This window comes from Coenobita brevimanus, chromosome 26 (assembly GCF_032717465.1).
Source record: "Coenobita brevimanus isolate Jiangsu-jjx chromosome 26, ASM3271746v2, whole genome shotgun sequence".
Classification (NCBI taxonomy): domain Eukaryota; kingdom Metazoa; phylum Arthropoda; class Malacostraca; order Decapoda; family Coenobitidae; genus Coenobita; species Coenobita brevimanus.
The window spans coordinates 44,517,940-44,537,509 of record NC_136979.1 but is presented as its reverse complement, the minus strand read 5'-3'; the positions used below and the strand labels follow the sequence as shown (position 1 = coordinate 44,537,509).

The 19,570-nt window shown below is 52.3% G+C and overlaps 2 protein-coding genes across 3 annotated transcripts in view; one reads left to right on the top strand and one right to left on the bottom strand.

Annotated features, from left to right (window-relative positions):
* The window catches only part of TTLL15 (tubulin tyrosine ligase-like 15), a 180,488-nt gene that overhangs the window by 19,821 nt on the left and 141,097 nt on the right, over positions 1–19,570 (bottom strand). The gene's annotated exons all lie outside the window — the stretch shown is intronic.
* Positions 17,536–19,570, top strand: part of ohgt (E3 ubiquitin ligase component cereblon) — a 79,079-nt gene continuing 77,044 nt past the window's right edge. For both annotated transcript variants that reach the window (XM_080268193.1, XM_080268192.1), the window contains exon 1: positions 17,536–17,783. In XM_080268193.1, the coding sequence (XP_080124319.1) occupies positions 17,591–17,783 (193 nt within the window). In that variant the 5' untranslated portion in view covers positions 17,536–17,590. The remainder of the gene's footprint in view (positions 17,784–19,570) is intronic.

Sequence of the window (19,570 nt, the reverse complement as noted above, 5' to 3'; positions counted from 1 at the left end):
CACCACCGAGCCAGGGTTAGCGGGAGAGATTGTCTTGCTGGCCTTTGCACCGCGGCCCTTACGGTTCTTGCCTTTCCCCATGTTTCATCTGCCAGACCCGCAGTCTCTCACCTCCTCCTCGCCCACTCTGCCCAGCCACTGGTCTTACGTACTTTAAAAATGGGTCCCGGATTCCATACACTGGAGAGTCGTGTCTTAGCATGGACAAGTTTTTCGTCGAATCAGCTGTCGAGGTGTACAAATATGACGTCACATTGTAGGAAGTGTAGCGCGACGCACGGTGGCCGTAGCGCTATTTGTTACATTCTTAATTAACACTAAACAGGGGTCAGTGCAGACAACGATACTCTTTGGTGTTCACTACATGAAATTGCTTTATAATACGAGCAAGGCATCAAAGATATTTGAGGTACAGTATACACTTTAGTAACATAATTAGCAAAAGTAGCACAACTAGGAATGGTACAATGTACGGGATTGTGTAAGTTTTATTTGCCACGCTCTCTCCGATAATTAAGCTTTTAAATGAAAAATGGAAAGTAACTACACAACTGAAATTATGGTGTAAAATAGTGGTTAGTCATCCCTGTTCTTTAAATCTTAATCTTTAATATACTGTTACGTCCGCGTCCTCACACTGCCACAGCCTCGAAGTAGTACAGTATAGGAAGGACGTTGCCCAGTGAGTTGTTCTTCCTGTGGTCAGCCTTTAGGTGCACAGTACACAGGATCAGCTCGCATAAAAAAAATAAAATAAAAAAATAAATTAAACACTGGATTCCTAAGTTCGCTGTCTTTATTTTCCAAATAATTACACTGAATCGTTCCAACTTCACAAGCACAGGACCTACAGTATACAAACTTTACTAACTGCAATTACACTTAATGTTTGACAGCACTTCACTATTTTCACAAGTACGGATGATATACTGAAATACCCGCGCGGCGGGATGAACCCGAAACCACAACCCCAGGAGGAGGGAATGGCGGAGAGGCTGGCTTACCTGGCTCACCGCCCAGGCAAAAGCGACATATCTCTCCCGTGACCCGGCGCCGCTCTTCCCCGCAGCCAGACCACCTGGCAGTGTACAGGAAAAGTACACTACTCTTCAGCAGAGGGAACGCTCGCCAGAATCGGGGTGGGATTTGCAGTGGCAGTCCCAAGCACACCTTCGGACACTGAGTCCCCTGGATCGGCCTCCTATTTAACAGAGGACTCAGGAGGAGCCTTAGGGGTTGCTATCCCCCTACCCTGACGGAAGGAGGGCACACTTCGTCGGAGCTGTGGCAAAAGCCGAGAGAGTTTGTCCGACCTCTTCCCCCCACCGGCTCTGGGACAAACCCTTCCCCGTCGGAAGGGGGCACGCTCCATCGGAACTGTGGCAGTAGCCGAGAGAGTTTGTCCGACCTCTTCCTCCCACTGTCACAGGGAGAGGAATCCCAACCCCAGCAGAAGGAGGGCACGCTCCATCAGAGCTGTGGTGCAACCCAAGAGAGTACGTCCGACCTCTTCCTACTGACATCACTGGGGCAGGAGTCCCAGGCCCTATGACCGGAGTGCAGGTTCCGACGGATCTGTGGCTGTGGCCGGGAGAGTCCAACGGGCACTATCACTCAGCTGCCAGGGTCAGCGATGCCTGGGAGAATCTCCCCCGACTCCTCCCACGCTCCTGCTTTCCCTAGGAGCACAGGCAGTGCCCAATGGGGCTGCCTGATGGAGGGAACGTCCCCTGGACCTCCCCCGCACACCCTGGACTGGAGTTTCGGCGGGGCCTTACAGGCCCGCCAAGCAGGAGGCTCGACCCTCGGCCGCCCTCTCTTTGCTAGTCCCCAAGCTCCTACAGAGGGGAACACCTCTAGTTCCACCCACCATTCCTGCAGTGAAGCAAGGTGCCCCTCTCCCCACATCTCTACCCGAGACGGCGGGATTTGCTCCCCTACAGGCACCTCACCTGAGATCAGACTGGGTGAGACATCTCTGAGGCCAGGTGTGTGGTCCTTGCGCCTTGCCTTCCCCAGGTGCTGCTGGGCTCCACCAGGACGAGATGCCGCAGTCCAGCCCTGACGGCCTCCTCCCTCAGCCGAGACTGCAGTTCCTGGAGACAGCGGGCCTCCCCAGATGCTTGCTGCAGTGGCTGGACTTTCCCCGGTGCGGGTGGCTGCAGTTCCTCCCTGATGGCTGCCCCTGCCAGACAAGACAACAGCCCAGCAAGGGCACCGCCCTCCTTCCAGCCGACCCTAGGCCCGGGCCTCCCCAGGTCCTCCCCCAGGACCCCAACAACGACTAAGGGCCAGTGCCGAGCAGTGCGTCTTCTGGCCCTCTTTGGCCCTAGCCCGGAGAGCCCTGCCTCCTGTTGGGCTGTCGTGGCTAGGAAGCCACCCAACACACCACCCACCCACTCCTCCAGGACTAGTGGTGGCTGCATGGACCACCCTCCCCTGTACTACTTGCTGGACGCCCCACCTCCCACACCTGGCCGTCATATGGAGCTCCCGGCATAGGCCCTCCTGCCTCATGGGCTTTGTCCTCCCCTCCGCACGAATCGTGAGTACCAGACACTATGGTTATACTCTTTCCCAGTGCTGCTGGACCCCTCCCCTAGTGAACTAACCCCTGTGACTCCTCCTCGTGCCTGCTGTGTGTCTCCCCAGTGTTGTGCAACCTTCCTCAATGCTCTACCTTCCCCTGTTATATCCTCCCCCCCTTCGGCAGCCGCGGTGCTATCTTCCCTCAGAGTGTCATAGTGAACTCTACCTGTGATCTTGTGCGTGGAGTGGTCGGCACCCCCCCCCAGGGATGGTTCCCCGACAATGACAACCCTCCTCTCAGTGTCGCCTCCCCCCCCACAGGGCAATATTTATCAGTGTGACCCCTCCCCCCCCCAGTGCACTCTCTCTCCCTTCCCCAGACCCCCAGCCCCCGTCGCCCACATGAATAAACCCACCCTAGACTCACTAATACCCCTCCCCCCTGTCCCCCCCCCATCAAGTGTGAGACATCATAATATACTCTCGTCCTATGTGACGCGCACATGGCTCAAGATTAGTTAGGGCATCGTCTATGTCATGCGTATATATTGTACCAGCTAGGGCCTCGTCTATGTCACGCGAATACCTAGGCTTAAGGGCTTGAATATATGTTGTCATCTATGTCATGCGCCTGTCGGAATGGGTATACTGTATTATGCTGTCCGTATGTGTGGATATGATGTACCTGACAAATTTTGTGAAATGTCTGGACACTGTGTGGATATAACCCTACTTCAGGAAGGTGCATTTCCGTGTATAAGCCAGACTTGCTGAACTAGGTGGAAAGTGATTGTTGTAAACATTATTCTAAGTCATTGTAAGCTTCTTAGTTTTGCTCATAGAACGGTGTGTGTTTGTCTTTTCATAATATATAAGTGTGCCTTTTGACCAGTGGTGTTTGTGTTTTCTTTCCTTGCTAGTACTGACCTGGTTGAGAACAAAGATTCCAAGGCTGCACCGTGTCTGTACCTGAGAAGTTGGGGCACAGAACATGCCGCATAACATGCACAAACTTCACTGACACTGCACTGCACTACACTCAAACTCAACTGAAAACCGACTAGCCTTGCTCTAGTCTCTCCCATCCTTATATAAGCTTGCATTGCTCTAGCATTATCTGCATTTTTCCACAGTTCTGGTGTACTCCGGAGAGGCAGCATCAGCTACAACAGTTACCAACTCAGAGACATCCAAAACATACCAGAGTTTTCTTACATTACTGAAATACCCCCCGCGACAAGACACCACCAGGACATTGCAACCCCCACCCCAGGGGGAGACCACGGAGGGGCTTCAAGGGCGCGCACACTACCCAGGCAGGATGGGCCTATGTCCCCTATTACCCTGCTCCCTTATTCCCCGCAACAGACCCAGCGAGGACTACTCAGTGCTGGGGCATTACCCTCCAGCCAGACGAGCCCTCATCAGGTTCGGGGTGGGGCTGAATACTCAGTCCCAGACAGTGCCTGAGTGACGGCCACTAGCCGCTCACTAACTGCATTCACTCCCTGCAGGGACCAGTGATGGCCACTAGCCACTCTAGTGGAGAGACAGCCACTAACCACTCTCTTCTTGCAGCTGCCTCAGAGAGCTGGACCTCAGTGATAGCCACAAGCCGCACCAGCAAGCAGGCGTCGGCCACTATCTCTACTGTGTTTGCCGTCCCCTCTCCTCCTCGGACCTGGGTGACGGCCACTGGGCACACCCGTGAGCAGGTGGCGGCCACTAGCTGCACTCAGCCCACAGTCCACCCGCCCCAGCAATGGTCACTAGCTGCGCCGGAGGACAGACGATGGCCACTAGCCTCGCCTTCCCTCACAGGACCTCGGTGACGGCCACTAGCCACACCTTGCCCTCAGTCCTTCCAGGAAGTCGGGCCCCAGTGACGGCCATTATTCACACTGACAGGAGAGGGACGGCCACTCGCCACCCTACCCTTTTTGCCCTCGGGACCTTGACAACAGCCACCAGCTGCACCAGGGAGAGACCAGACACTACTCGTCTCTCGCCCCCTGTGACTTCCCCTTCGGAGGACGTCCCTTGCTTAGCCCACCCTTCCTGCAGGTGAGTGGGACATCCCTCCTATTCTCCTCAGAGAGGTAGCCCCCAGGAGGAACTACCCTGTCTGGAGAAGGTCTGGCAAGGCCCCATCGTGACCATGGGAGTGAGAGTAGTCCAGCTGGCACCCAGGTGAGACCACCCGCTGTCAGACTCCCAGAGGAGAGAACGCCACAGCCCACACCTGACGGCGACCCGACCCAAGGGAGACTGCAGTCCTCGTACTCCCAGAGGTGCCCCTCAGACCCCAGGGCATGACCTCCCCAGCCCCAAAGGACAACGACCCTCTCTCCAGGGTGGGCGCGGACAAGCGCACCTATTATCCCTATTTGGTCCCAGTCCTAGGGACCGAATGCCCCACCGAGGCCCCACTAAAGAAGGGCCCCTCTCCACGCCGCCCAACAACCCACTTAAGACGACGCAGACCCCGAGAGCAGTCCTGCGCCCTCTAAGGGAAGACACACTTGACGGGACCCCTCCCACACCCGGCCGACACCTGTAGGATCCCAGGACTTCAGCAGCCCTGTAGAAACCCTCCTGTCCCGAGACTGACTTTGTACCCAGACAGTGTATTGTGTCTTTATTGTATCTACATTGTATCTAGTGGTTTGTGAATTTAAGATAATATACGTGTAAGGTTGTTTGACCAGAGTTGTTATGCCCTGTTCCTCTCATAGTGTATTCTAGTTCTGGTCTCAAAAGAGAACCCTGGCTCAGTAGCTAGTGTTCTTAGGGCGAGGAGTCGACCTAAAAACACCTAACATAACACTGGTGGCCAGCGGTGGTTCTTGACCCGATCAAAATACAGGGAAGAGCAAAATAGGGAAATTAACAAAATGGCGACCAAACCTCACGTGCAATTACTCAAATTCGACCCCAAGCAATGTGGTATTAGCACATACCTGTCCATGGTCAAACCACTCCTGGATATAGGGTTTGAAGTTGACAGACAGAAGATAGCAGTTACTTTGCCTCATCTGAGCAAAGGGTGGCCAGTATTGCACCATCGCCCAAATAGTGACCCAGGCCATCACGCCATCTCTGGGAAAAGTCGTAGCATTGTCACAGCTCGACACTCTAACCTACAACGGCAACCTGGATGATACACTTATCCAGGCTAGGTGGCTCATCACCACCACATACCCGGAAACTGATGCAGCAACCCGGGAGCAACACACATTTTGCACACTCCTAAGGATCCTCCCCAGTGTCACCAGAGAACAATTGACAATACACAACCAGACAGGGGACCTAGATCGAGACATCCAGCTGGTACGACGTCTCCTAGCCACCCGCTCCACCCCACAACACATCGGCGCCTTGAGTAAATTCCCCGCTCAAAAGACAGCACCTCACCATAAACCATGGGCACCCCAGCCCATACAAGCTCTCCATCAACACTCAACTTACCCAGGGCACACTCCACCAGCAGGCACCCCACCCTGAAGGAAAACACGAACTTCATTTCCATCAATCCGTTGGAATTCTCCGCCTGCAGCCACAGATGTCCCCTCCATGACATTTGAGAGCAGTTGAATGCCGGGCGGGGCAGGACACTGTACCCAGGGGCGCCGAAAGGTTTCCTCCCTGGATAACAAGAGCACCGAGGACGACACCTCACCGGCTGAATGCGCTGATCCCAGGGATGTAGAGTCGGCGGAATACAAAATCCTGCAGTAGCTGTATTTTTAGGCCTGCCCCTGCGTCTCCCCACGGTGCGGTGGCAGGGGCCACCTCACAGAAATACAGCCCCCCAGTCTACGACAAGATGAGACTGAATGGAGTGAAGGTGAGGCTGTTAGTCGATACGGGAGCAGCCAGATCTTGGCTCTACAGCAATTTTTACTCCCATCACAAATCGGCATTCGGCCCACTTTTTCCTACCTCAGCTCACCTTGTAGATGCGGTGGATGGACCCCTGCCCATACGTGGGGAAACCCGGGCCCTGCACGCCGACACCCACCAGCAAGTCTCTGCCCAACACAAGTTCATCATTTTTTACTTGACCTGCCAAGCATATGATGGCTATTTGGGACTCGACATCCAGCAGAAGCTACGTACAAGGATCGATTGTCACAAAAAATGCCTCCAATTCCAGAAGCCATCGGACCCCCTCCCCCAATCACTCTGCAAGTGCACGCACCCCCTCCCTCCCCCCCTTCTCACCCTACACCCCTCCTGCATCCTCCACCCCACCCCAACCCCCCACCAACCCCCCACATCCCACCTTTCCAGCAACTATTGCCTCCACCCTAACAATTCCCCCCCAGCACGAGGCCTGGCTACAATGGAACAGGCCCACCGGAGCCTCCGTCCTGTTCCCCTCCCCCCAACCTGCTGCCCGGAACCCTCTCAGCCTGCCTACTGTCCCCCATCTTCCTCTGCCCCCACATCGAGACAGAACGAATCGCAAATATTCCAATCACTTCCCTCACTTCGCCTAAAGGGAAGAAGCCGAGCCTTGTGCCCCCCCATTCTCCCCCAGCTGTTCTACCCCCACTACCTGAACACCTCTCACCTCACCAAGCAGACAGCCTCCACCGCCTCCTCCTGGACTTCCAAGACCTCTTCCGTCAGGACCTGCCGATATCAGCCACATCACGTACCTGACACGCGAAATCCATCCCAAAGGCCCACCAATTCATCAATTATCACGGCGGAAAACAAACAAACAACGAGCTGAGGAAGACCGGCTGGTCCAGGAAATGCTCGATGCCGGTGTCATATCACCTTCCACCAGCCCGTGGTCCTCCCCCGTCATTCTGGTCAAAATGAAAGACAGCACCATGCGTTTCTGTGTGGATTACAGACGACTGAACAATGTGACCACCAAGGATGCCACCCCCCCTCCCCAGGATAGACGACTCCCTTTCTTGTAGAAACTTCGTATGTGCTTGTAGTGAAGTTTTATAGATCAGTTTTACATATATTAGACTCGTGGACATGCGGTTGTTATACGTGAGTAGTTTTGTAAGTAGATAATATTCGTTCCTTTTGACATGCAATGACAGGAGAGGTAAAGATTAGTATGGGACTATTTTTATTTGTCTTGGAAATATTAACAAAGTCTCTCACACATGAGTGAAGTATAGAGTCCCGCTAGCTACCTCCCTGTCTTGCTCTGTTTCTCTCTGCCACTCTCTCGCTACGATCGCCAGCCTCCTTCTGAACTCTGATTCCTACGTTCTCGTTTAGCAGGGGTCGTGTCACGTGGTCTATACTGTTTTTGAAATGTTCTAGAAGCCTGTGTGTGTATGGTCACGAGGCGCTGTTTGTGGGCTATTGTGCTGGTGAGAGACATTCTGGAGAGGTGCTTACGTCACTTCCTTTGGCCCCTAGATTTGACATTGACCTAACCTCTAGACTAAGGGTTCTTAACCTGGGGTCCATGGACCCCCAAGGTGTCCATGGATGGGCTTCAGGGGGTCCGTGAAGATCAGAAAAATTGAGAACAATTTAGCGATATTGCGTGATGCCATTTGGCATCATTAGCTGAAAAAAAAAAAAAGTCTTGAAGAATTCTGGTGATCGTTGACATAAGCCTACCCTCATTTGGCAAAGCGAGCTATAGGTGCTCTGATTCTGTCTGCTACTACATACCTTTGTGAGTCAGTTTTTTCAGAGCTTGTTTCTATCAAAACGAAAAGTCGAAATCAACTGGATGTCAGCGATGACATGCGTGTTGCCTTGTCAAGGACCACTCCACAATTTCATCTTCATATTCTAGCCAAACAACAACAACCCTCTCGTTGAAATGAATTTTAGAGCAGAATTAAAGTTTTGTTTTGTTTAAATTGCAGAAGTTGGATGTATTTCATTTTTTCATCGAGTGGCCATTAGGTTTTTGCATGAAAAAGAGTGAGAAACATAATTTCTTGTAAAGACCGTTTAATACTTTGTGTATTTCATACACTGCGTGAGGTAGTTTTCAATAAAATATATTCATTGCATGCAAAATGCTGTGTTTATGAGCTTACGTGCATTTCTTTAGGGAAGGGGTTCATAGCTTTCACCAGGTTCTCGAAGGGGTCCGTGACTCAAAAAAGGTTAAGAACCATTGCTCTAGACTATATTATGTATGTTGCTGGTTATAATGTATTAAGATATTTTACAGTCCTGACACCTTGACTTTCTGTATGGAGCATCCTGGTTCTCCACCTTGGACCTCCAATCGGGATATTGGGAAGTTCCCGTACACCACAAGGACAGGGAGAAAACAGCCTTCTCCACCAGCAACGGAAAACACTATTCAGCGTCCTACCATTCGGACTCTGTAACGCCCCTGCTATGTTTTCCAGAATAATGGAGCCGCTCCTCAGTGGCCTTACCTGGGAAATCTGCTTGGCATACCTATACGATGTAATTATTTTCAGCCAGACATGGGCCGACCATCTCCAGTGCCTTAAAAAGGTCTTCCTGCGCATCCACCAGGCTGGCCTCAAACTCAGACCATCAAAATGCGTCCTGGCTGCCCGAACCATCTCCTTCCTGGGACACATTATCTCAAAGGAAGGAATATCACTTGACTCCGACAAGCTGCGTGCCATTGCAAATCTCCCCCTACCCCGAGATGTCCTTCCTAGGGCTCACCTCTTTCTACCGGTGCTTTGTGAAAGGATTTGCAAACATCACTAAGCCCCTCCATGACTTGACCAAAAAGGGCGAGCCTTTCACCTCAACCGATGAGCAGAGAATGACATTGCACGACCTAAAAACCAAGCTCATTACTGCCCCGATTGTCGCATTCCCCGACTACACCCTGCCATTCCTCCTATATACATATGAGTCCCTGCAGCACTCGGCGCTGTCCTCGCCCAGGTGCAAGAAGGGTGGGAGCACATCATCACATGCACCAGCCGCACCCCCAACCAAGCCAAGAGAAATTACGCCTCCAACAAACGAGAACGCCTAGACACTGTATGGGCACTGGAGCATTTTCGAGCCTACCTCTCAGGTACACAGGTTACCATCATCATCGATCATCAATTGCTGCAATGGTTACGTCAGTCCAGTACCCACAACGCCCAACTCATCAGATGGAGGGAAACCCTTGAGGAGTTTAACTACAAGATATCCTATCGCCCTGGCAAGCTACACACCAACGCCGGCGCCTTATCCTGACTGTCGATTAACTCCGTCCAAGTTAAACCCACCCTTTTACAACAGTGGTGCTATAAGGATCGCCCCCACTGGATACCACCACGGGTATTCTCCAAGCTCCACCAACAAGGCAATCACCTGCTCACCCAGTCGGGACATATAGTGCTCGACCCCAAAACCACCCTCGACACAATGACCCACCTCCACTCAAACAACGGGATTCATCCTGGCACTAAGAAACCTTTACAAGTATTCAACGATGCCTATTGGACGCCCGGCCCCTCCAACCTGGCCAAGCAATTCACCCAGGCCTGCCGAGCCTGTGTGCTAGGCAAGGACATCACCAGCACGCCTGGTCCGTCGGGAAGCATCACTGCCCACAAGCCATGGCAAATGTTGTCCGTGGATGTAGTGGGCTCTCTACTCCCTAAAGCCGGCTACAAATATATCATCACCTTCCTGGACACATACTCGAAATTCCTCATTGCCCTCCCGGCCAAGGAAAACCACTCTGTCGCCATGGCCGATGCCCTCGTCCACCACATCTTCCGTTACTTTGGCATACCCCAAGCCCTGAACTCAGACAACGTCCCCGACTTCATCAGCACAATATGGCAAGAACTCGCCACTATCTTCGGTTACTGCATCTTGCACTCCTCTCCCTACTGGCCCCAGTGGAACAGAATATGTGAAAGGAGCCATCGCATCCTCCTCAACCAGGTGTGGGCGTGAATAGAAGAGACAGAGAATGAGGACTGGCCTGCCCACGTCAAGATTGTGCAGTGGGGGATGAATTCCTGCCCACGAGAAGACAGCATCTCACCTCAAGAACGGGTATTCAGGGAGGTCCCCCACCTCCTACCACGGGGACAGCACCTACAGCCCCCTTCCACGTCCCGTACGTCCAACCTCCTTCACCACCTCAAGAGGCAACTGCACCACTTGCAGAAGCATCAGGACCTACAACCAGACGTCGTCCCCTACAACCCATACAAACTGGGTGATTCAGTAGTAGTGGCTAAACTACCAACACCCAGCAAAGTCTCATCCCAGTTAGTGGGACCATACACCATCACCCACGTGCCCAGCCCCTACCAAGTCACCATCAGTTACCACAACACACCACGCACTTACCGTAATTGTCACGTACGCCCATTTCCAATAAACATCTCCCCATGACACCACCCCCCTACCCCCACCCACCACACCACCTCACCACCTTCTGCTGCTCCAGACTCCCCGTCAGACTCATACATCTGCTACTTCACACCCTCCTCCTCCCTACCATCCTCCCCCACTCCCTCCCTTCCGGTCAACCCCCCCACTACACCTTACACCTCAGACCCCACCACTACACCTCCAATGCAAGCCCAGCCAGCTGGCCCCGGGACCCCTAGCCCACCCCTGGCCACCCCACCACGTTTCCAGCACTGCACACCACCCGCGGCCACCTCTACACCCGCACCATACTCCATAGCCCGCCCCAAACCATCCGCCCACCCCCTAACCACCACCCCTGCCACACCACCAAACACCCTGACCACCTCAGCATCCTCCGCCACCACACCACAAGGTCGCACTTCCCTCACCACCCACACCCACCCTCACCACCACCATCACCCGATCCGGCCGCCTCTCGCGGCCGCCGGCCAGATACTTCACCACATCATCACCCCTAGTCTCACCTATACCACAAGGACAGCCCACTCCTACCCCCCACAAGCCCAACACGTCCCCCATAACCTTACCTCTACACAAGGCCCAATGGAAACTTCCGCCAGCCCCACTCCCCAGGGAGAAGAGCTGCACCGGGCCTCCACAGATGCTCGCTGCGGTGGCCGGACTTTCCCCAGTGTAGGTGGCCGCCGTTCCTCCCTGACGGCCGCCCCTGCCAGACGGGACGGCAGCCCAGCAAGGGCACCGCCCTCCTCCCAGCCGACCCTAAGCCCGGGCCTCCCCAGGTCCTCCCCAAGGACCCCGACGACGATTAAGGGCCAGCACCGAGCAGCGTGTCTTCTGGCCCTCTTCGGCTCTAGCCCTGAGAGCCCTGCCTCCTGCTGGGCTGTCGTGGCTAAGGAGTTGTCCAACACACCATCCGCCCACTCCTCCAGGACTAGTGGCAATCGCAAGGACCACCCTCCCCTGTACTACTTGCCGGACGGCCCACCTCCCACGCCTGGCCGTCATCTGGAGCCCCCGGCGCAGGCCCTCCTGCCCCGTGGGTCGTTCCCTTCCCTGCGTACGAATCGTGAGTACCAGACACTATGATTATACGCTCCCCCAGTGCTGTTGGACCCCTCCACCAGTGAACTACCTCCTGTGACTCCTCCCCATATCTGCAGTGTGTCTCTCCAGTGTTGTACAACCCTCCCCAGTGCTTTACTCTCCCTCCCCCCTCTCCCCCACCCGGCAGCCGCGGTGTTATTCCCTCCCCCCCCCCCAGTGTGTCATAACCAACTCTACCACCTGAAATCTTGAGCGCAGAATGGTCGGCACCCCCGCCCGGGTCGGTTCCCAGACAGTGACAACCCTCCCCCCAGTGTCGCCCCCCCCCCACAGGACAACATGCATCAGTGTGACCCTCCCCAGGTGCTCTCCTTCTCTTCCCCAGACCCCCAGTCCCCGTCCCCCATATGAACATACCCTCCCTAGACTCACTAATGCCCCACCCCCCCTCCCCGATGAATTGTGAGACATCATATACTCTCGTTCTGTGTGACGAGCACATAGCCTAAAATTAGCTAGGGCATCGTCCATATCACGCGGATATATTGTATAAATATGGGCCCTGGTTCTAGCTAGGGCCCCGTCTATGTCACGCGAATATCTAGGCTTAAGGGCTTGAATAATGTTGTCATCTATGTCACGCGCCTGTCGGAACGGGTATGCTGTATTAAGCTGTCCGTATGTGTGAATATGATGTACATATTGTCTGTGACACTGTGTGGACATAACCCTACTTCAGGAAAGTGTATTTCCGTGTATAGACCAGACTTGCTGAACTAGGTGGAAAGTGATTGTTGTAAACCTTATTCTAAGTACTGTAAGTTTCTCAGTTTTGCTCATAGAGCGATGTGTGCTTGTCTTTTGATAATATATAAGTGTGCCATTTGACCAGTGGTGTTTGTGTTTTCCTTCCTTGCTAGTACTGACCCGGTCGGGGGAAAAGGAAAAAAAAAAAAACAGAAAAAAAAACAGGCTGTACCGTGTCTGTACCCGAGAAGTCGGGACTCAGAACACGCTGCATAACACTTGGAGTACTACCGAACAAGCTAATCCCGCTTCTCAAATATCGCGGGCACGCGCGGTGACGAAAAACAAACGGTTTTTATCCGATTTTATCCAAACTGTTATGCTGTTTAAGAGTCAGCTTCCCGTCCGTTGAACGCCTAGTGTGCAACTGGGTTCTCTTTCTAGACCGGAGCTTTGACAAACAAGAGAGAGGCAGGACACAAAAACTCAAGGGAACAACTTTAGGCCGACACGTGTACTGACTAATTCTATATGTGGAACAGGTAGATGTCACAACAACAGGAATCTGGGTAATTATAAGTCATGTACTATAGTATCGTAGTATCACACAGGGTACTATTTAATCAATAGTTCAGGATAGCAGGTGAATCGCACAATAAATAGTGTTCGTAGTATTTTGGGCAGGGGAATAGATCACTCTCTTGGAGGGAAATAGAAACTGTATTTAGGCTGGGCAAGTATTTCACTGGTCTTGCAGTGCAGAGGAATTACATTATAAAGGCAGAGTCTGATAGTTACTGAAATCACTGCACTCTTATTAGATCTCTCTTCTTACTCTCACTATGTCACTGTTTGCCCGGATCGTAATTACCACACATTACTAGGCCTTGGACTTATGTTCTCTTGGATATTAGCTGCCCGATATTCTAGTCACTATTACACTGTCACTGCACTATTCACTGTCACTCACTGTCGGTGGGGTGGTGGCGTGGTTAGTGGGGCGGCGGGAGACTCACAGCACGACTCCTGATGGGGGCTGAGTCCCGCCTGTGGCCTCTGTATCCAGCGGCCACGGAATCACTGGTAGGGGCGTCCTCTCTCATCCGGGGCTAGGGGCGGTGAAGAGCCCTGTACTGTCAGGGCTGGGAGTTGGAGTGCAGCCCTCAGGGCTTGGGCCAAACAGCCTCCTGAAGTGCGCTCTTAGGCGCCTGACGAAGGACAAGCGTCGTGTGCATCGGGGTAGGGAGAGGACTTGACTGGCGGTCCTGCGGGCGGCCTCCTGCCGTCGGGGACGCCGTCAGGAGTGAGCTGCAGCATCGGTCGTCGTCAGAGTCCATCAATCAGGTTGGGTCCCTCTGGAGCCAGCTGGGCGGAATACAACCCTGGGAATAGCACAGGGCCTCTCCACAGGTCCTTGGGACTGAGACTCTCCTCCTGGAGGATGTCACGTCGTGGGGGTGTGGCAGCACCTGATGGAGGAGCGGCTGCTGGCCATCCCCTGCCGTAGGGCCTGGCTGCTGGCTGTAGCCTTTTAGGGGCCCGGCTACTGGCCATGGCCCGTGTGGGGGAGTGGCTACTGGCCGTCTCAGGGGCACATTTGGAGCGGCTACCGGCCATCTCCTGATGAAGGTGAGAGCGGTTACCGGCCGTCTCCTGAGGGAGAAGTGAGCAGCTACTGGCCATCTCAAGGGCACCTTCGGAGCGGCTACCGGCCATCTCCTGACAAAGGTGGGAGCTGCTACTGGCCGTCTCCTGAAGGAGGGATGAGCGGCTACTGGCTGCCTCAAGGGCACCTTCGGAGCGGCTACCAGCCATCTCCTGACGAAGGCGGGAGTGGCAACTGGCCGTCTCCTGAAGGAGGGGTGAGTGGCTACTGGTTGTCTCAAGAGCACCTTCGGAGCGGCTACCGGCTGTCTCCTGACGAAGGCGGGAGCGACTACTGGCCGTCTCCTGAAGGAAGGGTGAGCAGCTGCAGGCCGTCTCAAAAAGGGTGCGGCTACTGGCCATTGCTGGGGTGCTGACTGGAGCTAGAATAATAGCTCCATCCTGATCCTGTCGAGGGTCAGCTAGCCTACAAGGTAATCTTCGTTTCCTGCTATGGTGGTGGCGGGCGAGTTCCGGGTCATAGGGGCGCGTGGCCCGGGCGGATGTATGTCCCTGTCGCCCGGAGTCAGGCCGTGGTCTGTCCGCCCCTCCTTAAGCTCTTCCTGGGGGTGTCATGATGCCCTCAGTGATTATTCCCGGAGTTGTAATGCCCTCCAAGATTATTCCCGGCATTATACAAACTTGATGGAAGGGTAGAGGGACAGCTCATGTAGTTCTTGTAATGCTAGGTGTTTCAGGGTCAGCTTCCCGTCCCTCTAACGCCTAGTGTGTAGCTGGGTTCTCTTTCTAGACTGGAGCTTAGACAAATACGAGAGGGGCAGGACACAAAAAACCCAAGGCAACAACCTTACATGTGTATTACTAAATTCTGCAGTGGAACGGGTAGATGTCACAAATACAGATATACTGGACAATTATAATTCTTAGGCCTAGAGATGAGTTGTTAGTAACGTGCAAGATACTACTCAGGTCAAGGTCGGGTAAGGTGAATAGCACTTAGGGCAGAGGGGTTATGCACTATTACTGCAGGAAGTCCAAGTTTTATATATTGGTGGTACTGTTTCACTATGGGTAATTATTACTTTAATACTGGGGCCTGTGTATGATCTTAGTGTGGTGTGGCGTTATTATTTGGTAGCGTATTCACTGTGATAGACCCGTATTTCACTGCCTTGCTGTGTTCACTGTCTCACTGTTACCTTGCTTATTCCACCACTCTTTTATAATGTCACTGATGCTTTTCTCACTGATTTCCTTTATACTGTTAATTCACTGTTCTGCCTTTACTTCACTGTGTCACAGACACTGTTCTTTCACTGTCACTCCTTTCGGGTCTGGGTGTCATGGCGGTCAGGTACAAGGGGCGGGGGAGGTGACTCAGCCTCAATACTGATGGGGCTGGGTTCCACCGGGGTCCTCCGTGTTCAGGAGCCACGGGATCACGCGTAGGGGCATCCTCTCTCATCCGGGGCTGCTGGTGGCGAAGGGTCCAGCGCTTTCGGGGCTTGGGGCACGAGTCTTTCCCTTGGGGCTGGGGCCAAATAGCTGCCTGAACTTCTTGCTCAGGTGCCTGACAGAGGACGAAGATCTCCGGTGTCTGGGTGAAGGGAGGTCCTGCCTGGAGGTACTGAGGGTGATCTGGAGGTCCCAAGGGCTGCAGTCCCCAGTGTTTGGGGATGCCGTCAGGAGGGGGCTGCAGCGTCTGCCTACGTTGGGGCCCATCAGGTGAGTCCTCTCATGATCTGGAAGCAGGAAGAAGAGCCCGGTGGTAGTCAAGGGGCCTCTCCAGTACTTCTCCAGACTGGGGGCTCCCTCCGGGTCATAGGTTGGTGGGCAGGAGTCAGCACCTTATGGAGGAGCAGCTACCAGCCGTCTCCTGCTATAGGGCCCGGCTACTGGCCGTGGCCTTCTGGGGGTGCAGCTACCGACTGTTACTAAGGCCCAGCTACTGGCTGTGGCCTGGGGGAGGGAGCGGCTACAGGCCGACTCAGGGGCACCTTCAGAGTGGCTACAGGCCGTCTCCTGATGAAGGTGGGAGCGGCTACTGGCCATCTCCTGGTTCCCTCCAGAGCTGCTGCAGGCCATCTCCTGTAGGAGGGTCAAGCGGCTACAGGCCATCTCTCGAGGGGCACCTTCAGAGCGGCTACCAGCCGTCTCCTGATGAAGGCGGGAGCGGCTACAGGCCATCTCCTGTTTGCCTCCAGAGCAGCTGCAGGCTGTCTCCTGTATGAGGGTCGAGTAGCTACAGGTCGTCTCTTGAGGGGCACCTTCAGAGCGGCTACCGGCCATCTCCTGACGAAGGCAGGAGCGGCTACAGGCTGTCTCCTGTTTGTCTCCAGAGCGGCTGCAAGCCGTCTCCTGTAGGAGGTCGAGCGACTACAGGCCGTCTCGTTAGGGACACCTTCAGAGTGGCTTCTGGCCATCTCCTGACAAAGGCAGGAGCGGCTACAGGCCGTCTCGTGTTTGTCTCCAGAGCGGCTGCAGGCCGTCTCCTGTAGGAGGGTTGAGCGGCTACCGGCCATCTCAGGGGTGCTGACTGGAGCTGGAGTAACAGCTCCACCCCGTAGTTGTTGGTGGTCGGCTCGCCTGGAAGGTAGTCTCGTATTCCTGCTATGGTGGTGGCGGGGCGAGCTCCGGGTCATAGGGGCGCGCGGCTCGGGCGGACTTATGTCCTTGTCGCCCGGAGTCCAGGCACGCTGTATATGCTCCTCGGTGGGCTTCTGGAGGTGTTGGGTTGCCCTCTGTGACATTATACTGCATTTTAGTTCTACTGTATTTTTTTTTTTTTTAAACAGGTCAAAAGTCAAAGTTCCAGGGTAGGTCAAACTCTGGTCTTAATAAATCAGGTTAAAGTTTTCACTTTCTGGCGCTGGTAAAGGGCTCTCTAGTACGCTGAACATAATTTTATTATTATTTGGATGAGACTGTAGGGGGAGAAAGTATGTCAACTCAGATATAAAGTATAAAAAGGAAAATAATGTGACACACACAAAACGGGGGTGGGGGAGCGATTCGCATAACTAGGAAGTGTCTTGTTTTTCGTTCAATCCCTTTCATAGCTCTCTCCCCAAGCAGTGCTAAACTGAACCTAAGATAATATTCCTCAGTGCACAAACAATTTTAGGGTTACATACGAGGCTTGGTGACCAACTTTACTTTGGATATGACTCAAAGTATTTCCAAAATAGGCAACTACGCCATGGGTGCTACAACTTGACTACGATGCAGGTCTAAAGTGAGTTGAAGCGATTTGGACGAAGGAGTTGGCAGTAGGGGATTGCTGATTACTTTCTGCGGGCGGTGTATGGCCTAACCGAGACGAAATATGGCAGACAGACAGGACAGAGATGCGGAAGAGGAGGAGGAGGCAGCTATGGAGGAGGACAACGCGGGTGACAACGCTGATCAGAGAGAAGCTCAGGCCGAGGACGTAATGGAGGAGGACGACTCTGGCGACGATGAGGAAGGTGCTGCTTTGGTGGTGGCGGAGAGGATGTACGAGTTGCTGGAGGATCAGGGTGAGAAGGGCAGCTGCCATTATTCTTGTAGCTGCGAAGGATAATGAGGCCAGCGAGCTTAAAAATTGAACGCAATAGCCCCGTCCTTCAGTTGGCGATATTTGATTTTCATTGTTCCTGTTTTTCTTCAGTGGGTGCTGATGTGGATGAATCATTGTATAGTTCGTTAGGTTAGATTATATATATATATATATATATATATATATATATATATATATATATATACTATATATACGGTACAGTAGGTGGTAAAAATTGCTTGAAAGTCGATGGACGAAATTGCTTATCTGCAGGGGACCAGATCGTGCTGTAAAATAATTTCTAATGAGTTGATTGAGAAGGTTTAGCAGAAATGAGAGCATGAGCAGTTTGAGAAACTCAAGCAAACAGAACTCCGTGAGAGAGATTATGCAGTTATGAAGGAAGTGTCAGTGCTTGGCACTATCATTCATGGGTCAGTGTAAAGTATTTGTGCATATTCTGGCATGATATTTAAAATGTATATTTTTTTGACATTTGCTTACAGAATCGTGGGGAGACTTACACTGCAAACACTTTGTCATGACGCAGTCAAGGGTATTACTGTATTGCCAGTTTAGTGTCACCTATATCTTTTCAGGGTAATCCTTAGGGAGACATAAGCCTACATTATTTTGCCCTTTTTTTTTTTTTTTTTTTTTTTAGCTCTTTGTAGGATTATTTGAGTATTTTCTGATGGCATTTTCAACTTTTGATGCTTATTTCTCATATGGTGAAGTGTTTAAAAAGTGATGTTTGTTTACAATACTGGTACCTAATGGTACTGAAGATAGAGACACTATCTTCTAATGTGCAGAGACAGACGGACGCCATCTTTGAATGCCATTTTTGTATGGAATTACCCATATTTAGTGCCTATTTGTCCAGACCTAACCAAAATTTTTGTAACAACCCAACCTTATTTGTGCTAACCTAACAAAACTAACTTGTCTCATTTGTAATCATTTTCTCCTTTTTTATTGTTAGATCTCTTCTTACACAAAAATGTACCTCTTTCCAAAGTCACTGAATCAGTTGAAAGGCAGATAAAAATTTTAGTTGATTTTTGAAAGGTGTTTTTTTTTCTTTTTTTATGTATTCGACTCTGGGCATAGGCTTCACAGCCTGCTATCAAGGCCCAGCAGTCCTCCTACATACCATACACCCCTACATGTCACCACTTCGGCGCTAACACCCACCGTCCATATTGAATACATGCTAGGGCTGTCTCATACAGGACTGGTGTATTGGTATTAGCGGAGGTATTTTTACGACATGTCGGCGGGTCTCCTGGTAGATCAGTAAAGCCTGATTTAATGAAATTCAAATCCTTAAACTGTTTCCTGCCCCAGCGGGGATTTGATCCCTGGTCCGTTAGGACTACAGGCCACCTACCAGTACCCTCTTTGAGTTTAATGTATGCTGCTGCTGTATTTCATGATGTACATCATCTGATAAACCATCTACATTAACATGTTATGTTACATCATCTGTTATTGCATATACTGTACATTAATATTATGTTGCGTTAGGGTAGTGGTTGTTATGGAAGCAGATGTGTAATTATTAAGTTCAAAGTAAATTCGTTCACTGTGAACAACATATCTTATGGAAAAAATAGCATATGGGTGGCACTGCTCCCTCAAAGTCCTCTTTTTTTTAGCCCTTGAGATGTACTAAAGGGCATATTTCAAACACATACAGTTCAAATATATAAAATATAAATCTATCTATCTATCTATTGCCAAACGCCTCAATCCCGTTTTGGG